This window comes from Leptonychotes weddellii, chromosome 8, assembly GCF_054177405.1.
Source record: "Leptonychotes weddellii isolate Sample4059 chromosome 8, ASM5417740v2, whole genome shotgun sequence".
NCBI classification, from domain to species: Eukaryota; Metazoa; Chordata; class Mammalia; order Carnivora; family Phocidae; genus Leptonychotes; species Leptonychotes weddellii.
In genome coordinates this window covers 77075057-77097416 of record NC_138376.1, presented here as the reverse complement: position 1 = coordinate 77097416, position 22360 = coordinate 77075057, and the positions used below count along the sequence as shown (strand labels likewise).

At 33.6% G+C, this 22360-nt stretch overlaps 1 protein-coding gene across 7 annotated transcripts in view; it reads right to left on the bottom strand.

The window, feature by feature from the left end:
- GRIK2 (glutamate ionotropic receptor kainate type subunit 2) overlaps window positions 1–22360 on the bottom strand; it is a 647288-nt gene that overhangs the window by 8470 nt on the left and 616458 nt on the right. For all 7 annotated transcript variants that reach the window (XM_081828716.1, XM_081828715.1, XM_081828720.1 and 4 more), the window contains exon 16: window positions 4914–5164. In XM_081828716.1, the coding sequence (XP_081684842.1) occupies window positions 4914–5164 (251 nt within the window). The remainder of the gene's footprint in view (window positions 1–4913; window positions 5165–22360) is intronic.

Below are 22360 nucleotides of genomic sequence, written 5' to 3'. Positions count from 1 at the left end.
CTTTAATTGTCTAGGAAAGTGAAATAACTAGACAGTGCTTAAGATCAAAGTCCACAATCTGTTTATCTAATTCAAACTCCCACTCCACATATTGCATCAATGCAACTTCAGGAAGAAAAACTACCAGGAAGACTAGCTAAATATTCTACCTCCATTTTGTGCAAAATGCTATAGCTTAAAAGTGTGAGAGTAGGCATCTTTGACTTTGGGAAACACTTGACCCTTGAGATACTTACCCTCATGTGCACAATATGGATAATGATATTTGCACAGTTCTCAGGGTAACTTTGTATTCAAATGAGATATTACTCTTTAGAAACTCTAAAGTCATTTATAAAAATAAGGTAGTAAAATTATTATTATCCAGCTACAATCTTAATTTTAAAACATCATTTATGTGCATAAATAGAGGCTGGCTTAATCATAAACAAATGACTTAAAAATCCTTTGGATGATTTGGAACTAAATTAGTGAATGAAAAAAGATTGGCATCTCATTTTTAAGTGTGATATTATATTTATATGTAAAAACATTTTTAAAAGCCATCTAGTTAATCCTTATATAGGTCATTGGTAGAAATTGAGTTACATTACTATTCTTGCTGGAAATCAAAAGAAGGCAGAATTATGTACATCTTTTAAAAGAGGACATGTTAAAATATTTAAGAAATGTTGAACGATTTTAAACATGAATCATAATTCTGTCATAAGATAGTTTAATTAAAATTAAAATAATTATAATCACTTCTAATTCATGCTTACAAACCAATATATTATCATAAATATTACTAGACAAAACAAAACTCTGTATCTTAAATAGCTTTCTTCAGTTATAAGTAAGACTTAGGAGGGAGAAACAGGACCTTTTAAGCAAATCCACATAACCTGAAAGTCGCTGATAATTGCCTCAAATGTATAACAGTTTCTTGGATTCTTACCGAATGAAACTTAAGTATTAATATTTTTTAAATCAGGGAATAGGTAAGGCAAGAAAAAAATCAATTAGAAAATGTACATGTTGATTAGTTACTTTTTCAGACACATTCAGAAAGGAAAAACATTTTGAGGATCTTTCCAAATGGCCAGGTTATACTTTGGAAAAATCAGAAAAATAAATACCTACTTATTTTAAAAGTTCAAATAAATGAAAAGCAATGTATCTTTGATGTATTAATATTTGCATCAAAATTAAAACCATGAAATATTATCAAAATTGTAATACACCATCTTGTGGCTATCTGAAAGGAATGCAATTTACAGTTTTTGAAGTTCTAGGGTCTATATATATCAGCAATTTCTTCTGTTTTCAGTTTTAACCTTCCTTCATTTAAAAATGATACTTTCTTACACTACTCCTAATTATCAAAAATATAAAAAAGTTATAGTCACAAGACCTATTTGCTCCACTAATATTTTACAAAATGCATGCTATTTGCTATTCATAAATTTTATCCGTAAGATTCATATTCAACTAGAACTGTGTGTATATCGTGTCTGGCAGCCTATTTAGATAAAGACGGGAAATTTCTTTTTTTTTTAAATCCTGGAATACTATAGCCTACAGAAAGAAGGAAAAGAATGAAGAAAGAGAAGGGAAGAGAGATAGCAAAGTACACTGGGGCTAGAATTATGAATACTATATCATTGCTTACATTCAATGTGCAAAACATAATTCCTTGCATGTTCAGTTCTCAATAAATAATTATTGAGTAAATGAATGATCACAAATATTTACCTTACTTTTAAAATTTAAGAAATATAATTAAAGTCACAATTATAAGTGTAAATAAACTTGACTGTGATACAATCTAGGAATATTTTATGGTTAATTTTAATAAATTAAGTAAGGTGTTAAACAAACTGTATAGCTCAACTAAATAAAATCTTTTCCTCAAGAAAAATAAAAAAGAATGGAGTCCAAGAACCTAATTTATCACAATACATAAAATGGGTCACTTCTGATAAATCCATAAGTATTTATTTTATAAACACAGTTCTTTTGAACTATATAGAAACATAGTTCTTTTTTTATTCTTTATGATATACTTTTCTAAATAGTTTCCTGGAACCAACTTCATTATTAATTTAAATAGATAGAAAGAAAGATATAAATAAATAAATAGATGATAGATCAATCTATCTTACGCCAACAGGCACTGTTTGGGACCTTGGAGATACAAACCAAAAACACTAGGTCTTTGTCCTAAAGGAACTGGGAGTCTAGTAGGGGGAGAGGCATCCACACAGAGAAACCAACAAATATGAATAAAATAGTGTGCTAAGGGAGAATGGAGATGTGCATAGGCTTCACAGAGAAAAGGTATCTAGACATAATGATGGATGTGGTTTAAAATGGGCAAAAAACCTTCCCAACTTTCTCAAAGGGGTAGGAAATGTTTTTGGAATGATGGCAGTACCTGAAATCACTGAAGTAAAAATAAAGTAAGATATGCACATCATATTTTTTTTCCACCAGAATAGGAAATAAAAACCTTGTGGAAACAGCTGTGTCCTGTACTCATGTCCATTACCTCTATTGATTAGGGAAAGATTTCTGGGCAAGTTGATACCTAGTCTTGAATGATACTAGTCTAAAATGACTAGTGGGAGTTTGCCAGGTAGAAAAATGGTCAAGATTTGCTCAAGTCAAATGGAAGAAAATTTGAAAAACTGGATGACATTGGAAAATTGAAAGTAATTTAGTTTGACTGGAGTAAAAGTGCAAATTGGGGAGAAACAAAAAATCGAACTATAATGGTAGACAGGGACAGCTCCTGAAGTGCCTCGTCTGCTAAGCTAGGGAATTTGGATTTCATTATGGAAGTTATGTGGAGACAGAGTGTGAAAGCATTGGGGAATGTGACTAATAATCCTCATGTAATATCAACACAGTTGTCTCTTTTGTTTCATCTGCTTCAGTCAAAAAATGTACATTAATTTCCTTTTCCTAATTGTTTTAGAAGGTCATACAGGTCCACAGAAATTCAAGAAAGCTGAATTTCAACTAAACTAGTTTTTTATAGTAAGTATGAAGAAGGTTATTTTAGAGAATTAAATCCCTACGTTCTTTGTTTTGGGGTTTTTTGTTTTGTTTTTTTAACAGAATGCTTACAGACTAATTTTGCCTTAAGACATGGCCTAGGCAAATCATATGGCTAGGACACAAAGAGACAAGGGCAATAGAATACCACATATATCAAGAGATTAATTCATTGGTTTTATTTTAACACTGAGCTATAACTGAAAGAAAATCATTGCATATGGAGATTTGAGGTTCCAATTAGAAAACCCCAGATTCCTTTTGTAATTTTTGGACTCATTTTAAGTATTAACTACCCAAATGACACATTTATTGCCAAGTTATAGTAAAAACGGACATTGATGAGCTAATTTTTTTTGTCTTTGATTTGTTCTTTGGATTTTATTTCAAAACTGATTTTGACACTACAAAAAGGATCATAACATAAAAAGCATATTGAGACTTATTCGTCAGTCACACTAGTGCAACAAATATTTGATTTAGCCAAGTCAGCAGATACAGCCATCCTGAATGTTGTGGGGAAATAAATCATATGATTTCTAAATTTTTCAAACTTCTGAATTGGTTATTTTACTCAAGGACAAAAGGAAACTATCAAAATACTCATTTATAAAAACATTATTTCTAAGTGTTAAATACTGTAGTCAAGTAAAAATATAGAAACGCTGTATCCAAAATTTTGGTTTCAGAAAGGAGAAGTAATTGCAACAAAAATTACCAAAGACAGAGGGAAAATGTTTTTGTTTTTCAAAAATAGTTTTACAGATGTCAGTGTTCAAAGAACATTAGCAAAATATATTTACCTTATATTAATGTATGACATTATCTTTAATTTCATATTTTGCTCCTCATATTTACCAGTAAAAGTTCATAAACCTCTTAAATATGAAAGAGAATATAATCTCACTGTGACACAGGGTCTAAAGGCTAATCCCTAAAAAACTTTTTTTTTAATTAAAAACAAAAGAGATGTTTATATACAAAAAGTAAATGAGGTGCCAGAAGACTTAAAAATGGTAAAGCAGTAGTTCATGTTCAGAGCTATAAATTTACATACAAAAAGGGTCATGTACCATCTGAGAGATTTTTCTATAAATATTCTTCATATTTATAGAACCGAGGAAATTATAGCACTAGAAATATATAATTTGAATGAGATTCACAAATTTTTCAAGAATGGAACATAAAGACACTTGTACCAAAGACTAAATGTATTAAAATCTCGGGAAAAAGTGCTATAGTCTCAATATTTTTGAGGTTTATATATATTCTTCTAAAGACTCTGGTGCAAAGGAATACAGGACTTATTAAGAATAGCATTAAATGGCATGAAAGGAACGACAATATTTTCACACATTCACTAATTTAGAAAATTAACTGTAATTTCCACCATGCAAGTTAAGATTTTTTTTCAATTAGAAATTTATCAGACTAAAAATCTTCAAATAAAAATTTCATCTACCCTCTAACTTGAAACCATTCTTAAGGATTGTATTTTAAAACCCATTTTATCTATAGAGAAGTATTTCTTCCTTCATATTACAATTTCCGATATTTGCTTCCTTCCTTAATTGCATTTCTCCATTAAACTAACTGCAATGAACTTTACGCCGCAAAAGTGTCTCTTTGTCTCCGGCTTCAATAACAGGAGAAAGAGTCGCTTGTTCTGAAGCTAGCTTTAATTTAAACAGATTCTTGTAACTTAAAAATCACAAAGGTGATCCTGATTTTTTTTGTGACCCTCCCTTAGAGAATGAATGGCAGAGGACAATTAGCGGTCACCGTTCTAAGCATTACCCTTGCTTGGAAAGATCAAAAAGAATTTGTTGTAGTATAACAGCAATTGCTTTGAATCGTAAAAAAGTGACATTTACCTTTTCCAATTGAGCGTTTTTTTTGGATTTGTATAAAAACTCGCCCACTGCCACAAAAACTGAGAGCACCAAGCCGGCTGCCAGAACAATGAAGATGCCACCAATATTTTGAACCCCCAGGGCACTGGCCTCTTTGCTCTCCTCCTCCGGGCAGCCATTGCCCCTCCACCATTTCTCCTTCATCATGTGCAGCTTGCCTTCCTCTTGTAGTTGAAGAATTGCTATGGTGATTTTGTCTCTATATGGAGAACCTAAGAAAAGAGAGGGTATGTTAACTCTTTCAAGGAACCCAGAGTTTTAATAATTAAGGGTTAACATGATGAGAGGAGGATAGAGCTTTGTCCAAACACTCCAGGGTATGCCAATATTTATTTTCAGTAGAGAAAAACAACTGGAAAATGATGCAGGATAGACATTTAATGAGAGAACTAAGTAACAACATGAAGTAATGCCGTTCTGATTTTGAAGGGTACAATAAAAGTTGTTTTTGAGGAAGAAAACGTCTCCTTTTAAAAGGCAGGCAGTTCAGAGCACTGGAAAATAAGTAAATAGGAAGTAGAAACCCAAAAAAGAAATCAATAGAGTGCAAGGATATTTAGCTAATATATAGGAATCACTCCACACTGAAACAGAGCATTGATAAACCAGTAATCTCTATTTTTAGGAAAGTTGTGGGAAAAATTGTGTTTCCCAGGATTAAGCGCAATAATTTAAGGCAATCATGATCAACAGGCTGCATTCAGGGGTAGCTCATACTTTGCAAGTAATAGGTAATCACTCCTATTTTTTATTTAATCTGAGTAACAGAAATAACAGGCTTGTACAGACTTGGATCCTTCAAATATAATCATAGTAATGCATTATAAGGTTTTTTTTGATAGTTTATTTATTATTTTATGTTTTGGGAGGAAATGTTCTCTCCAGTGGAGGCAACAGTATAAATTAAATTTAGTATTTATGCTGATGGGGGCAGATATTCATCTGTATTAGCTATTACATGATAAGTAATAACTTTTCTAATTGGTTGCCCAAAAGCATAGAATAATACCGAACTGCATGCATCTTTCAACAGCTAATCCAAGGGATGGGTGTTACCTCTTTTTCCCACCCAAAAATAGCCTGTATCTAAAGTTTCATCTTCTTTCCTAAAACACTATATTGCACATTCCATTTTTCTGCATCTTCTCATTCATAAGTTCTGCTTACAGAAAAATACTAATTTTCAAATTTTAGTTTGTATTCAATAATGCCTGTGATTTTTTTTTTTTACTTAAATATACCTACAGGGGCCTATACTAAAACTTTATTTTTGCTAAAAGTGATTAAAAACTTCATCAAGAAACTTTTCTGCCTCATAAGGGACACCACTATATATTTTGTTTTTTACTTGTTTAATATAACAAGACCAACTTAGCATCGTTCTCTTAGAAAGAATAGTCACGCTAAAAGCAGAAAGACAAGGGGAATCATAGGAATTAAGTAACCTGTTGAATGTTGGAGGGATGGTCTACCTAATCCAGCTGGAGAGCTGTTTCTTTAACATAATCCTTAATCTTACTCAGAAATGTGTAGGCATATGGCTTCTATACAACATTTTTCCAGTTTTCCTTAAAAGGAGCATTATCCACTCCTATATTTAGAACTCAAATATTTTATTTTCATTGTACAATTAATCCTCATGATAATAGAAGAATTTCTGCTTCTCGGCTTCTTTGCTGTGCTCTTCTCTTCCAAATACTATCTGATGAAAATATTCAATTTAAAATCTGCCCCTCAGCCACTTCAGGTCTCAATAGATAAGCCTTGCCCAGACTACCTTCTACCTTGATCACTAACTGGCCACTCAGTCTAGGTCACCTAGTATTATCATTATTTTTATTATTTGCCTTTCAGAATGTGACTTATTTTCCTATGTAGATTATAAACTCTCTGGAATAGATGATGTTTATCTATGTATATATATCATTTATCTCTATCATCTATCATCTCAATATTTTCTTATATAATTGTCACTTCTGAATATTTTTTCACATAACAGGATCTCAACAAATGTTTCATATTATGAGGAGCATAATATCTGACTGAGGCATTCCTACCATAATGTAAGAGTAATAACCTAGTCCTTTTGGTCTGTCTGACATGTATTTCAAAACCATAAATTAAGGCCATCTGTTGGGCTATCCAGTTTTCATTAATTCACTGCACCTAACCTAACACCAGCTTCAAGGTCACTCTTACTTTGAATTATCATTCTGATTAACCATGTATATTCTCTGTAAAATAAATATTTGATTGAGGAAAAAATATCCTCTTTAAGCAGAATTGCAGTTCGTCAAATATGTTTTTTAATTAGAAATACAGCAGCTGAAGCAAATTTTATGCTGATAGTACTTGTGAAAATGGCTACATGTGACTAATATAAAATGTGGTTTCTCTTTTGGAATTTCAATTGTAAGTAAAATTTGGGGTGATAGTGACTTGAAAAGTAGACTTCAAATATGGAAAATTCTTGATACAGCTAAGTAATATTTTGAGTCAGCTTATTTCTCATCCTGAACAATACTGAAAGAACATTATTTTATTGCCAACTCACCATACCTATTAAACTGTATGAGAATGTTTATTCTAATATCTTCAAACACAGTATTCTTCCCTACATTCTTTAAATAAGAAACAGACTAACAGAAGCAACCCACTTTTCAACAAATGATAGATACACCTTGATTTCTTGCTTGGCTGAGCTTCCTATTTCTAGCACTTACAGTAAACATAAAAATTTCCCATTGCTAGCAAACCTCCCCAAACTTGTTTTCCAATATAAATATGGTAATGTTTAAATGGAATTTGGTTTAAACCAAAGCTACAAAATTAATATACCTCATTTTGAGGTTTTTAACAAGATAAAACAATATAGGGAACATAATTGATGAAAGTAAATCCTTGCCATGTTTTACTTGTCATTCTGTCATTGATTTAGTTTAAGTAATTATTTTTTTAAATTTTTTTAAGGATTTTTATTTATTTATTGAGAGAGAGAGAATGATAGGGAGAGCATGAGAGGGAGGAGGGTCAGAGGGGGAAGCAGGCTCCCTGATGAGCAGGAAGCCCCATGTGGGACTCGATCCCAGGACTCCAGGATCATGACCTGAGCCGAAGGCAGTCGCTCAACCAACTGAGCCACGCAGGCGCCCTAAGTAATTATTTTTTTTTAAAGAAATAGCAATTCAACAATAAATTATTACTTCTTTGGTACATCATTTGATGCTCCTGGGGAAGCATTTCTATACAGATACTAGTTGAAGTCCAACATGGACTGAAATTTCATCTCGTTGAAAAATCTCAAGGGCACATTGAGATCAAAGAAGAAAAGTAACTTTCATCCTCCTTGTGACATGAACAGCCATGCGCTTAGCTCTAATGAAGTGAACAGCCATTAGTTAGATAGATAGAGCTTACGTTTTGCCCAGACCCCAACCCAGCCTCAAACCATATGCCAGCAATGAGAGAAGCTGCCTCCAAGGAATATGAGTATTTTTGCAAGAGGACTCTAAGATTGATTAGAGAACTACTGAGGAAATTGTCAATATGTCTATTTTAACACATACTATTGTACCTAAAAGTCAATCCTCAAATGCTTAAGGTACAGACAGATAGCCATAAATAAGTGAAGAAACACTTTAGACAAAAATATCTGAAAATTGCAACATCCACAGTGGATAACTTTCAGCTCCACTTTGAGAATTTCAACACAGGGTTGCCAGATTTTTTTTTTTTTTTTTGGTGAGAACACATGAAACAGTCTGTCTAAAATTCTCTACATTAAAATGTTGGCAAATAAATCATTTTTTGAAAAAATCATGCAGGATATGCCAAATACCTCTTAGAGCTGAATTTAGCCTTTTGATTTTCACTATGCCATCCATCTCCGAGTATTGGTTCTTTTATATTCTTACTAGCAATGAGATTTTCTTTGGTTGTTTAAACATATAGTTCATACTGACAGAACATGACTATCATGTTTAAAAAAATTTTTTTACAAGTTGCCAAAAACCCTATTTACCAGATAGAAAAGGTTGTAGCTTATAAAAAGAAGGGAGGAAGGGAGGAAGGGAGGAAGGAAGGCGGGAGGGAAGGAAGGAAGGAGGGAAGGAAGGAAGGAAGGAAGGAAGGAAGGAAGGAAGGAAGGAAGGAAGGAAGGAAGGAAGGAAGGACGAAGATCAAACAAAACATGATTATTATACAGTGAAGCCTCTTATATGTCAGATGCCTAAGACTTGGGGCTCAAAATGAGCACCAAGGAGGCATAGAGACAGTTTTAAGTGATACATAGTAATAGTATATGCATGGGCATAAATAAAAACTAGAAATGCACCTATTCAGAATGTCCTCAATAAAAGAATTACTGTCTCTAAACGTCCCTAAATGTTAAATTTTGATCAAATAATTTTATATAAAATTATAATTTCATTAACATCCCTCCCAACAGATAGATTAAAAGCTCCTTAGGAAAATAAGCTGTGATTATTATAAACAATTAATACAAATCTCACCAAGTATTTCAGAGCTAATTTGCTGGCTGGGCTTAGTAAATTGAGCTCCTTCCTTCCTTCCTTCCTTCCTTCCTTCCTTCCTTCCTTCCTTCCTTCCTTCCCTCCTTCCTTCCTTCCTTCCCCCTTCTTCTCATGGCTCTTCCATTCCTTTGCCTTTCTTTCTCTCTTTCTCATACTTTCCTCTTTTTGTTCTTCTTGCCCTCTCCTCTTGTGTCCTTTCATTCTTTTCCTTCCTTTCTCTTCCCTGCAACCCTTCCTTTCCTTTTCTCATCCTCCTCTCTTCCCTACCGTTCTTCCTTGCCTTCCTTTCTACCATTCTAAATTTCTTGCTTGTAGGATGAGAGCCACATGTTATTGTGTATACTTGGTTCTAAGTCGATACACAATTTATTGATTTGCTCATTTGATTGTCCTTTTCATCTTCTTTACAAGCTCGCAGTTTTAAGTATGTGCCAACATTTCCTTCTCCTATTTCAGAACATCCAGACAGTATAGAAATGATAAAACAAATGAAGTCAGCATTATGTGTAATTCCTGGGGAGGCAAACTGATTGATAAACAGCTTTTCTTTAAAGGTTGCACAGCAAGTTGTCTAATACTTGACATGCTTTAGTGAAATATGCTAAAATCACATTATCCATATACTGGCAATCTCCTATCCATCCAGCCAAAATTTTCTTTACTTTCAAATCAGGCTTTTTGATGCTTTAATCAATTACAAAGGTCAGAAACAAGATTACCTTTGCTTTCTATAAATGTCTCGTTCTAAAACTCATTACACCAATATTTCCCAAACTGGATTTTCCCCCCACAGATTTCTTTTTTTTTTGGTAAATGTACACCTATGTTTCATTTTTAAAGGATTCCTTGGTCGGATAAGCTTGGAGAATACTCCATAACAAATACATCTCCTATAAATTCACATTACACAATAGCAAAACACAGGCTGCCATCTACCCATTAAAAACAGGAAAAAGTTTCTAAAAAGCTTATTTAAAATGATTAAACTATTTTTAAGGAAAGAATTTTTTCCTGCACATCTATTAATGTCCCCTTCAATTATTTTGTTTTAACTTCAATTTGAAAAGTACTGCCTTAGAGAAAAATAATTACTACTCTTTTTTTAAGATTTTAATTATTCATTTGAGAGAGAGAGAGCATGAGTGGGGGTGGGGAGGAGAGGGAGAAGCAGACGCCCCACTGAGCAGGGAGCCCAACGTGGGGCTTGATCCCCAGGACCTGGAGATCATGACCTGAGCTAAAGGCAGATGCTCAACCATCTGAGCCACCCAGGCACCCCAATAATTACTACTCTTATTCCATCAGTACTCTGTCAAAAATGTTTTTCCTTGTTAGATCTTTCGCTTGTCCCTGCTTAGGAATCTTCCTCCCTGTCTTTGAATTTACACATCATTACACCACAGCTCATCCAGTTGCATTTTCTTTTTTTGTATGCTCTTTTTCATTTATTGCTCTATATGCTTCATGAAACATCAGCCCATAAAAATTCACATCACACTGCTCACCTTAAGACATGTCTCCATACCTGGCTTTCAAGTCCCTTTATAACATACTTTTGGGGATCAAGAGTTATTTAAATATATTTGTATATCAAATTGATAAAAAGAAAAGGGGGGGAGTACACTGTCTTCATTCTTCCTAATTGCACTCAAATCTTTCAAACATTTGTTAAATGTTCTGAGGGGCTCGCTAAGTACTGTTGTTTTTCATAATGACCAACGCTTTCTGTCCACTTCCTAGAGGACTTCATTTCTTTTGTTTTATATTTTGTAGTTATCCAGGTCATCATGATAATATTACATGCTGTGAATGACGCAGAATTAGGTAACATCCTGGTAGCTGCTCTCTTTGAATCTGGGAAGATATTTCTATGAAGTAAATTACTCATAGTTTTAGATTTCTTCTAGCTGGTCATTACTCCAAGAGATTGTGCACTTTCTGTAATATAGTTATGTACATGTCTTGTGGGTATGAGACTATACCATAATCAATAAGCATATATTATTCCAAGGACTTGACCCACAGAACTTTAATCATTCCTGAATTATTCCTCTTCTTTGAAAGAGTTTCATCTGATCAGCGTTTCTAAGGCATATACCCAAAAACTTGAAGCCCTTTAAGTGTTGGCCTAAGGCCAGGCTACTTGTCACTTATTGGTAATCAACCATTCCTTATTCACCTTATTTCATCCACCATCTAGCATGGTGCCTATCACACAGAAAACATTCAACAAATGCTTTTTGAATGAAATACTGAATCGATTATAATATATCAATTATGATATAGCCAAAATAATTCAGGGTAGAACTTCTGATATTGGATATTTCTCAGGCTCTTGTTAAATTTAGTAGAATGAGTACATAAACAGACTTATTTCACACATCTAGTATTGACCATAAGTTAGGGCAACAAATAAGTTTATAAATTCTTATGCAGTCCTTGCATTTAATCACCAGCTGGCAGTTTCCCTTGGCCAGTGCCTTAATAAGTAAAAGTCTGATTAGCCCAAAAGATCTGAGGGTGTCTGCTGGAACCCTCAACTTCCATTCTTTTTTTTTTTTTTAAAGATTTTTTATTTATTTATTTGAGAGAGAGAGAATGAGAGAGAACACATGAGAGGGGATAGGGTCAGAGGGCAAAGCAGACTCCCTGCCGAGCAGGGAGCTCGATGCAGGACTCGATCCAGGGACTCCAGGATCATGACCTGAGCCGAAGGCAGTCGCTTAACCAACTGAGCCACCCAGGTGCCCTCTCAACTTCCATTCTTAAATTATAGTGTTACTGGCAACGTTACATTTTATGAAGTGGCTCCCTGCTTCCTATGCTGAGATGAGTGCAAGGTGCCATAAATGCACAATAAATTTCAGGTGCTTTTAGAGCTGTATCTCTCTTTACCATTCTTTCCATGATAAAATCTTCCAATAAAGATGGAACCAAATCACATTTTCTTAGAGCCTCTGCCTCAGCAGAAGATGGGTTTTATTATCTCAAAGGACACTTTCCCTCCCATATTTGTTTTTAAGAAGTGCTAGGACAAATTTTACACTTACATTTCAGATTCAATTTTATATTGCTGTATTTCCAGTTTTATGTTTTATTGAGTCAATAATGTTGTTATACAATACCATAGCATCCTTGTTCATTTTCTCTTTGAACTTGTCTCAGTTTGTAACTAAAAAATAACTTCTGTGATTGTTTAATGCCCATTGACCCTAACAAGCTATAAAGTTCATAAGGACAGGGGTTTTATCTGCTTTGTTGGTATAACACCTGGGACACAATAAGGACACCATATTTGCTGAATGAACACACGCATAAATAAAATAAGGTATTAATTACTAAATAATTGGTCATTCATGTTTGCAATGTTATCTTTAGTCATTTCTTACGAACCCAAACTATGTCTAGACCTTTAATCTATATCTGATAATTATATTTATTTCAAATGAAACATTTAATATATGTGGCAACTAAACACTTTCATGGGGCCCATTTCACACTTACTGTTAGATAACAGCTAAATTGGTTACTATCTCCCTCTTTGCATTTTCTTTTGAAGGTCTCCCATCAAAAACCTTCAATTTGATAGGAGTATAAGGAGTCTATTAATGAGTATCACAGAAATAGAAGAAGAGTAATCTTATCTTGAAATCAAATTATCAACATTTTAATCCCAGAATAGTAAATGACAGATAAAAGTGATCCATTCTCCATGATACCTTGTAGTCTTTCCACATTGGAAGTCTAGGAACATTATTTCCTTTTTTAAAATTTTTCATTGGTGCTCTAGGGCTATAGAATAAAATCTCCATTCCTAAATATGTCATGCAATCCCTTTCTTCAAACTATCACAGGCTTCTTCTCTGATTTTACCTCTTCTCCTTACACCTGACCTGCTAGCAATATACACTACTTGTACCTCCCATTGTCTGGAAAGCCCCATTTTCACACTTCCTCCAATTTTCTGGTTGAACTTCATCTCATTCAGATAAACTTCTGCTCATCCTTCCCTATATTTGCACACTTTTTCTTGACTACCATGGATATACAGGATCCCTCTTCTCTGGTGCCATAGCACATTGCAGATATTCTAAAACAGTATTTGGTGCATCATATTCTAATGTTTTTCGATATCTCTTTCTCTCCTAGATGATGATATGAATGCCCTGGGGGCAAGGAACATGTCTGAATCATGTGTTTTGTTGTTGTTGTTGTTTGTTTTTTCTTTACTATATGACACACACAAATATTACTTACACAGGTGTTAGATTCTAGGCATATAGTAATGGACAATGTCACATGAGTCCTGCCCTTCTAGAGTTTTCACTGCAACAACAACAAAAAAACCCACACACATTGGATAACTTTTTACAAATATGAGGATAATTATAATAAAGAACACAACATTATAGAACCCTGTAACAGATGGAACTAGGACTGCTGAGTAAGTACACAAAAGGGTTGGGAAAATAACTCTCTTTGGCTGCTTTTTGCCTACTTTTCTTTCTTTTTTTTCTTTCTATCACATTCCTGTTTTAGGAAGGTATATGTGGGAAAGAAAAATGATAGTAAAAGCATCCCAAACCCACTTAGTTCATTTCTTCTAGATATAGAAGATAGAACTAGGTACAAGATATCAGGGTCATGATGGAATGGAGGCAAAAATAAATGCATTGTTAATGTAGAAATGAGAAAGGAGAAGTAAAAAACTGTAAGGCAGAGACTGTATGGATTTAGAGAGCAAATATATATATAGATATTAAGTGGATGTACCCCCCAAGGATGTGTGGATATAGTAAATTTTCAAGTTAAGTACTTAAATTCAAAATCAATAACTGGCTTAAATTGGATAGAGGTTGTGTTTTTATCCTCTGCTGCAGACCTCAAAATGCACTGTCTTTATGACCTCCACAGAAAAGCAATGTAAATGTACTCTACTTGAAGGGATATTTGAAGAATCCTCAGGAGAATATTCAGTATTTAAGATCAAAAAAGGAGATGCTTATATGAGGCACACAAACTATATCAATAAAAAATTCAAATTATACAGGATGAGTTTTAGCCAGTTGCCTTTTATTCATATTCTGAATATTCTCTAACTTATATGAAAAGAATAAGAAGGACGAATATTATCAGCATATAATGAAAAAGTAAACTATTTTCACTGGTTCTGACATCTTTCATATGTATTATTTAAAAATAGCTGGTGAAGTAGATTTGTAGTCACATTTCTTCTCTGGGTATTAAATCATCAAATTCTGACACTAAGTATGAAAATAGAAATAGTTTTATCCTAGAAACCCTATCTTCTTTACAATTTTTCATCTGCATAGTAATCATTTGAATAGTAGTAAGAATGGAAATGTCAGGAATACTTTCCTAACTTTGCTGTTTTCATTCCAAATCTAATATCAAACTCTAATGAACAAATTACCAAAGTTGCACCATTTTAAATAAAGTCATCATTTTAGTTAATCATCAAGAACCCAAAAACTGGAGGGCACCTGGGTGGTTCGTTCAGTTAAGCATCTGTTTTGGCTCAGGTCATGATCTTGTGGGTCGTGGGATCGAGCCCTGGGTCAGGCTCTGCTCTCAGTAGGGAGTCTGCTTGAAGATACCTCTTCCCACTCACACATGTGTTCTCTCTCCCTTTCTCTCTAAAATAAATAAATATGTCTTAAAAAAAAAAAAAGAACTACCAAATTGGGAGAGAGGATAACATTTGAAGACAGTAAGTACCTATCCTTTAAGGTAGAGCTCAAGTCTGTTTTCAGTTTGGGCCTGACTGCTTTCTCCTTACTGAAATCTACCCACCGAGTCTCTGCATTATATAACAGACCACTTGTCCATGTTGTATTTTCCCCATTTGGTGTTAAATTTGTTTTTTCACATTTGTCTCCTTAAGAAAGGGGATGATTCATATCTATATTTTGTGTTCATTATTTTACAGAGCCAAGCAGGTTGAAGAGTAATAAAATTTCTAATAGATTAACCAAATACTAAGGAAGAATAAATGTCTTTAGAGATACTCTTTTCTGAAAACATCTTGGGACTCAGTTCACTAAAGACTCAGGAAATGTTTGGAGAAGAAAAAACTTCATTGTACTTATTTATATAATGCTCTACAATTGGAACTGCCTCATCTTTATCAATCACCTTCTTCTCTCAAAATGATGGTTAGCTAACTACAGGATACTGATTAAGTGATGATAAAACCCTACCTCAATCCCACGACCCATGAGATCACGACCTGATTCGAAGCAGAAAATTGCATGCTTAACCTACTGAGCAACCCAGGAACCCTGAAAAACATTTCTAATTGGTTAGGAATGGGTCATATTAACAATCTGCCTTATCTACAATATATTTAATATGTCTGAATATATAAAGAGTAGAGAGCACAAAAGTAAGATACAAATAACTCAAAAATCACAGATACATCCTTTGTAATTCTTTGTGGTACATGTTTTCTGATGCAAATATTATAAATGTAATATGTTTAATCCTTATTACAACCCAATTGTGTAGACATGATTCCTCCATTTACAGATGAGTGTGCTGAGTCTCACTCAGAGAGGCTCAGTAACTTCAACCAAGACATCTGCAACACTCTGGTGAAATGAGGATTTGTACATAAGTCATCTGACTACAAAGGTCACATATCCTATATAGCATGTTAAGAAAAGGCCTTTCACATGAGGGCCAGCAAAAGCAAGGCAACCATCTTTGGAATTTAATATTTACACATTTCAACTCTGTGCCTTGACTTTTTCTTTTTTCTAATAAGAGTGATCAGTGATCTTACTTAGTCCTACTAACCAAAGGATAACAATCTGGCATAGTCAATCTGGTTAACTAATCTATAATAGAGTTTGAACCCATGGCCTTGGACTAAGCATAAGACACTAACTAAATGAATGAAATGATCTAATGTTTGCACAAAAAATCATCAGAACTAACTCTGTTTTCATGAAAATTATCCATTTATGCATTGTTTGGGCATCATTTGGTCAGTATTTACAATACTAATGAGGACTGCTCACACTGGTGCTTATAAATCATCAAATTCCCTCCGGAAGCTTCCTAGATTCTAGCACGTGGAGTCTATTGATGATGTCTGTGGAGCAGGCATAGCTTACTGAGACTCTCATCTGTTTTCAGTGACATGAAATCTAGACTTTAACAATATGCCAGGAATATACAACTTCTACAAGTATAATTTGACTTTTTTTGTTTTAATTCAGGATCTGAAAATTATTAGATCTTGATTTAGCCTTGCAAAATCACTTCACCAACATTAAAATTATGCTGTTTATGAAATGAAAAAATAGAATGCATTTTAATGGAAGGTTTGACCTGCAGAAAGATGAATAATTTGCATCAATTTTTGTGCATTATATTCAACTAATGAAGACAAATGTATTCATTCATTTCAGTAAAGCTGAAGAACTGAAGGCCAGCAATTTTATGCATCTATAATGATGAATATTACAGTACTTATTATATGATGAATTGGGAATTCTAGAAATGGATGGTGAGCAAAACAGGGAAAAGACATGCTTCTCATACTGATTTCTATTTTTATAAACACTGGCATCTGCCTTAAACAAACAACATGCCTCCCCTAGTACCAATTCTATATCTCTCGCTTCATCAAAGAACAAGAAATAAAGAAGCAGTGAGATCTCATGCATTTAACATTAGAATAGAGAAGTGAAGAAAGAAATTTCACATTGTTCACATGTCAAGGTGGTCTACTTCTACCATAAAAGAGTCAATGATGCAACCTATTGCAACATTTTTTACTTTAGGCTAATCATTATAAGGAGATAAACACTACCTGAGAGTCATTAATAGGACTACTGCTATTTTGTATTCATTAACATAAAATATGTTATAGAACAGTTTATAAAGGTAACATTAAAATCCTATTATGAAATAAGAATATATCCTAACATTTATAATTAAACAAGTCAATATGACAGAAATAAAATGTATATAATAATTTTGTGTGTGATACAGTTATCTTTAGGGGTGCCTGGGTAGCTCAATCGGTTAAGCGCTTGACTCTAGGTTTTGGCTCAGGTCATGATCTCATGGGTCGTGGGATCGAGTCCTGCATTGGGCTCTCTGCTCAGCAGGCAGTCTGCCTAAATATTGTCTCCCTCTGCCCCTCCCTACACTCTCTCCCTCTCTCTCAAAAATAGATAAATGAATCTTTAAAAAAATTATCTTTAAATCTAAACTTGGTATTAAAAATCACTATAAATACATCCACTTTACATGAATCTCTACTTCATTTTCATATTTCTGCTTTATATTCTTCATGTATACCTTCATGTAGGTCGTATGATTATGATATGGCTAAGTTACTTTGCATTTTGTTTACAGAAATAATTATTCACTGACTGCATGAAACTTACTATTGATTTAACCCAACAGGTAAAATGGGAACAAATGATATTATAGAAAATTTTAGCATCAACAATATGCACAGACATGAACACAATCCCTCCATCTCCCTCTTCTCAGCTGACACATATTTCATATGTGTTATTAAAGTAATGAGGGACTAACGAATGAAGCATGCCACTAACTCGTTAAAAATAGAAATAGTTTTAATGATACCCTTCAGTCACTTCACAATATTTCTACCAAATTGAACATAGCAAAGCAAAATAATGCCAACTGGCCATAATGATTTTTTCTAGACAGCTGCTTTCCTACCAGCTCATGGACTGCTGAGTCTGCCTAGTCCTCGAAATGCAATGTGCACTCAACATTCGAAAGAGAGAAACCAAGAAGGCTTTTAGTCTGGGCAGTAAGAAGGGAGGTAATGCAGTAGAAAATGCCATTAGGGAGAAAAGCTCCCTTTTCAGATAAATAGATTATCACCTATGGTGAATTAAAAGGCAAGAGACTGCAACTGCTCACACCTTTTAAATACTCCCTAATGAAAACTGCGGTGATTTGCTTTTATGCTTTACCCCATCTAGAGTTGTTGTTTCTTTTTTTCTTCTTTTTTCAAATTCTTTTGAATGAAATAGAAAGTTCAGTTAACTTAAGAGTAATAACACCTACAACTTCAAAAATCTACCATACAGTAAATATCATGTTGAAATAACATTGCTGCAGTCAGGAAAACTGAAAGGGATATAATGTCACCCCAAGCTTAATTAAACCAGCTTATGCTTATTTAGCATTTACCTTCACATCATTGTTGATTGCTCCACTAAAGTTATTTTTGTGTAAACAGAGCTTCGCTAATTAAATAGCTTATATTGGAGTCATTCAGCGATTTCACAACACACTTGGGCAGTTCTCATCATACTCAGAATGATGAATGGTGATGGCAGGCCTCTAGATGAGTCACACTGGAAGAGGCCTAGCAGGCGAACAAGAGACTACATGGGCTTTTGGGGGGTAAAGGAAAATATATATAATTTTTGAAATATTTTTGATTTCCCACTCCAAAAGAGACAAAGTATTTTCTGTTTCAACCTCCTGCACTTAACCACATGTGCCTCTATGACAATATCTGATAATCTGAACAACAATAAAAGCAAAGGGAGTTCCTCTCTTTAATCACATTTACAGTATTAGTAAAGATGAAATTTTCACTATAGATTATAGCTCCTGCAGAATATAAACTCAAAATCCTCGGGAATTTCTGGTACTGATCTGAATTTCCAGAACTTGAGTCCATATTGCTCTGCTGTGAAGATATTTATCTCATTAATTCTTGCTGCAAAAAGAACAAGAGCCTCAAACAACATTTTTTTCACACCTGAATGCATTTTTTTTTTTTTTGGTTTATGATTAAACAAAATTTTGAAACTAAGTAAATATGTATTAAAATAATCTTCAATATGCTTGAACAACAATGATATAAAAGGCAAATGCTAATTAACTAGTTGAAAAATGCAGATTATGATATTGGTTGAAAGTTTATGGGAAGTCAGAATCTCTTTCAAGTACTAGAGTTACATGTCCTTGTGTTTATTAATGACTAAGTAAATATAAATAATTCATGAAGCCATATTTCTAGTAGAGGTAATGACAGAGCAAATCATAAATTACTGCCTGGAATCTTTTTCTCAGAAGTAAAGTATTTAAGGGAGTGAAGTATGAGATGCCTCTTTCTAGATTATACTTCTCTGATGAAGTTATATGAGAGTTAAGACTCACCCATAATGTACTGAGTCTCAAAATTATTTTAATTTTATGACATGTTATGAATGAATAAAACATAATTTGCTAAAGAACTTAACGTTATCATGTCAGAGCAAAGTTATCTGAATAAGAAAAACAAAATATATATTATAATACCTGAAGGTGAGTGATTTAAATATTATTCCTTTACATTACTATTTTCAAATTTATCTCATTCAGAATTAGGCTAAAAATAAAATATATGCTACATGCATTAAATAACCTTTAGTGATAATGAGAATTTAATAAATTTAAATTAATATTTGGCAGTGAAAATAAAGAAGAATATGCTAAAATATTCCTCTTGGTCTATCATTTTGCTATATCATAGTATTTTTCAGAATTTTTATTCCTATATACTGATAATTTTACAATCAAATTCCAAGACTGTCCTTATAAAAGTTAGAAATTTATCATGTGCCTAATTAAAAAAATTACTTTAATGAAAACATTAATATACTATCATACCCCACTAATCTACACACTACAAAAAATGATTCCACTTAGATATATAATACATGGTATCTCATGCATTGCCCCTGCCAATATCAATGAATATTTTCCACAATAACTCAGCTTTCTTTAGAAGGACAAGAGTTAATCTGATTATCTAAGCTGAACAGATAAAAGAAAAAAAATCTACATCCTAAGGCTTATAGTTTAATTTGTTTTGTTCTTTCATCTTATCTATAAGATAAGCTTAAAATTAGAGGAAATAGAAATTCTAAGTGCTATGTCTGGTATTTTCTGCAATTTAAAAAGTTACATTAAAAATATAGCATATATATCTATTAATATTTTGAATTGTTTTATATTTTATTAATAAGTCTCTTCCTTTTAGTAAAGAGTGTCAGGGGTAGGGAGGGATTGAAAATCTCTTTTTGTATGTTTCAATAAACTATAACAGAGTGCTTCCTTAGAACTGATTCAACTATTATCTTTCTTTTTTAGTTTTCAAATCTGAAATAACCCAGTGGGTTTTTGAGATTTGTATAATATACTATTTTGATTTATTTTTAGTAAGCACTTCTTCAAAGTGAGAGTATGATAGGGATATTTCTGGTACACTAGTACACTGTATTTACAAAACAAACAAGTGCACAAACAAAATACTTCAAGTTTAAGGTTTTCTATTAAGTAGAAATAAAAATTATTAAGAAATTCTGAAATCATGAGTGTTATGTGACTATCATTAAAACACCTGTGCTAAAGATTCTGCACAGTGAAGTAAACATTCAACAAAACTAAAAGGCAACCTACAGAATGGGAGAAAATATTTCCAAATGACATATCTGATTAAGGGTTAGTATCCAAAAATCTATAAAGAATTTATCGAACTCAACAACCAAAAACCAAATAATCCCACTAAGAAATGAGCAGAAGACGTGAATAGACATTTTTCCAAAGAAGACATAACAGACACAACAAACATAACAAAGAATGACTAACAGACACATGAAAAGATGTTCAACATCACTCATCATTAGGGAAACACAAATCAAAATTACAGTGGGGGGCGCCTGGGTGGCTCAGTTTTTAAGTGTCTGCCTTCAGCTCAGGTCATGGTCCCAGGGTCCTGGGATCGAGCCCCACATTGGGCTCCCTGCTCAACGGGAAGCTGCTTCTCCCTCTCCCACTCCCCCTGCTTGTGTTCCCTCTCTCGCTGTGTCTCTCTCTGTCAAATAAATAAATAAAATCTTTAAAAAAAACAAACTACAATGAGATATCACCTCAAACCTGTCAGAATGGCAAAATCAGCAACACAAGAAACAACAGGTATTGACAGGATGCAGAGAAAGGGGAATCCTCTTACACTGTTGGTGGTAATGCAGACTCGTGCAGCCACTGTGGAGAAGAGTATGGAGGCTCTTCAAAAAGTTAAAAATACAACTACCCTATGATCCATCAATTGCATTACTAGGTATTTACACAAAGAATATAAAAATACTGATTTGAAGGGACACATGCACCCCAATGTTTTTAGCAGCATTATCAACAATAGCCAAATTATGGAAAGAGCCCAAACACTGATCGATTGATGAATGGATAAAGAAGAACGGGTGTGTGTGTGTTTGTGTGTGTGTGTGTGTGTGTGTGTGTATAATGGAAAATTACTCAGCCATCAAAAAGAATGACATTTTGCCATTTGCAATGACGAAGATGGAACTAGAGTATAACATGCTAAGCAAAACAAGTCAGTCAGAGAAAGAAATATATGATTTCACTCATATGTAGAATTTAAGAAACAAAACAGATGAACATAGGGAAAGGGGGACAAGAAAAGAGAGGGAGACAAACCATAAGAGACTCTGAACTATAGAAAACAAGCTGAGGGTTGATGGAGAGGAGGTGGGTGAGGGATGGGCTAGATGGGTGATGGTCATTAAGGAGGGCACTTGTGATGAGCACTGGATGTTATATGTAAATGATGAATCACTAGTTCCTGAAACCAATACTACACTATATGTTAACTGACTAGAATTTAAATAGAAATTTGTAACAGAAAAATAATAATAAAATAATATACCTGTGCTATACTGCAAAGTTCTCACACATCCTTCTCAAATCTTACTTCTCATTACCCTGGATTACTCAAGCTTGTTTAATGAGGTCATCATATTTAATAATGTAAAATGCCATATTTATTATTCGCTCTAAAAGTTA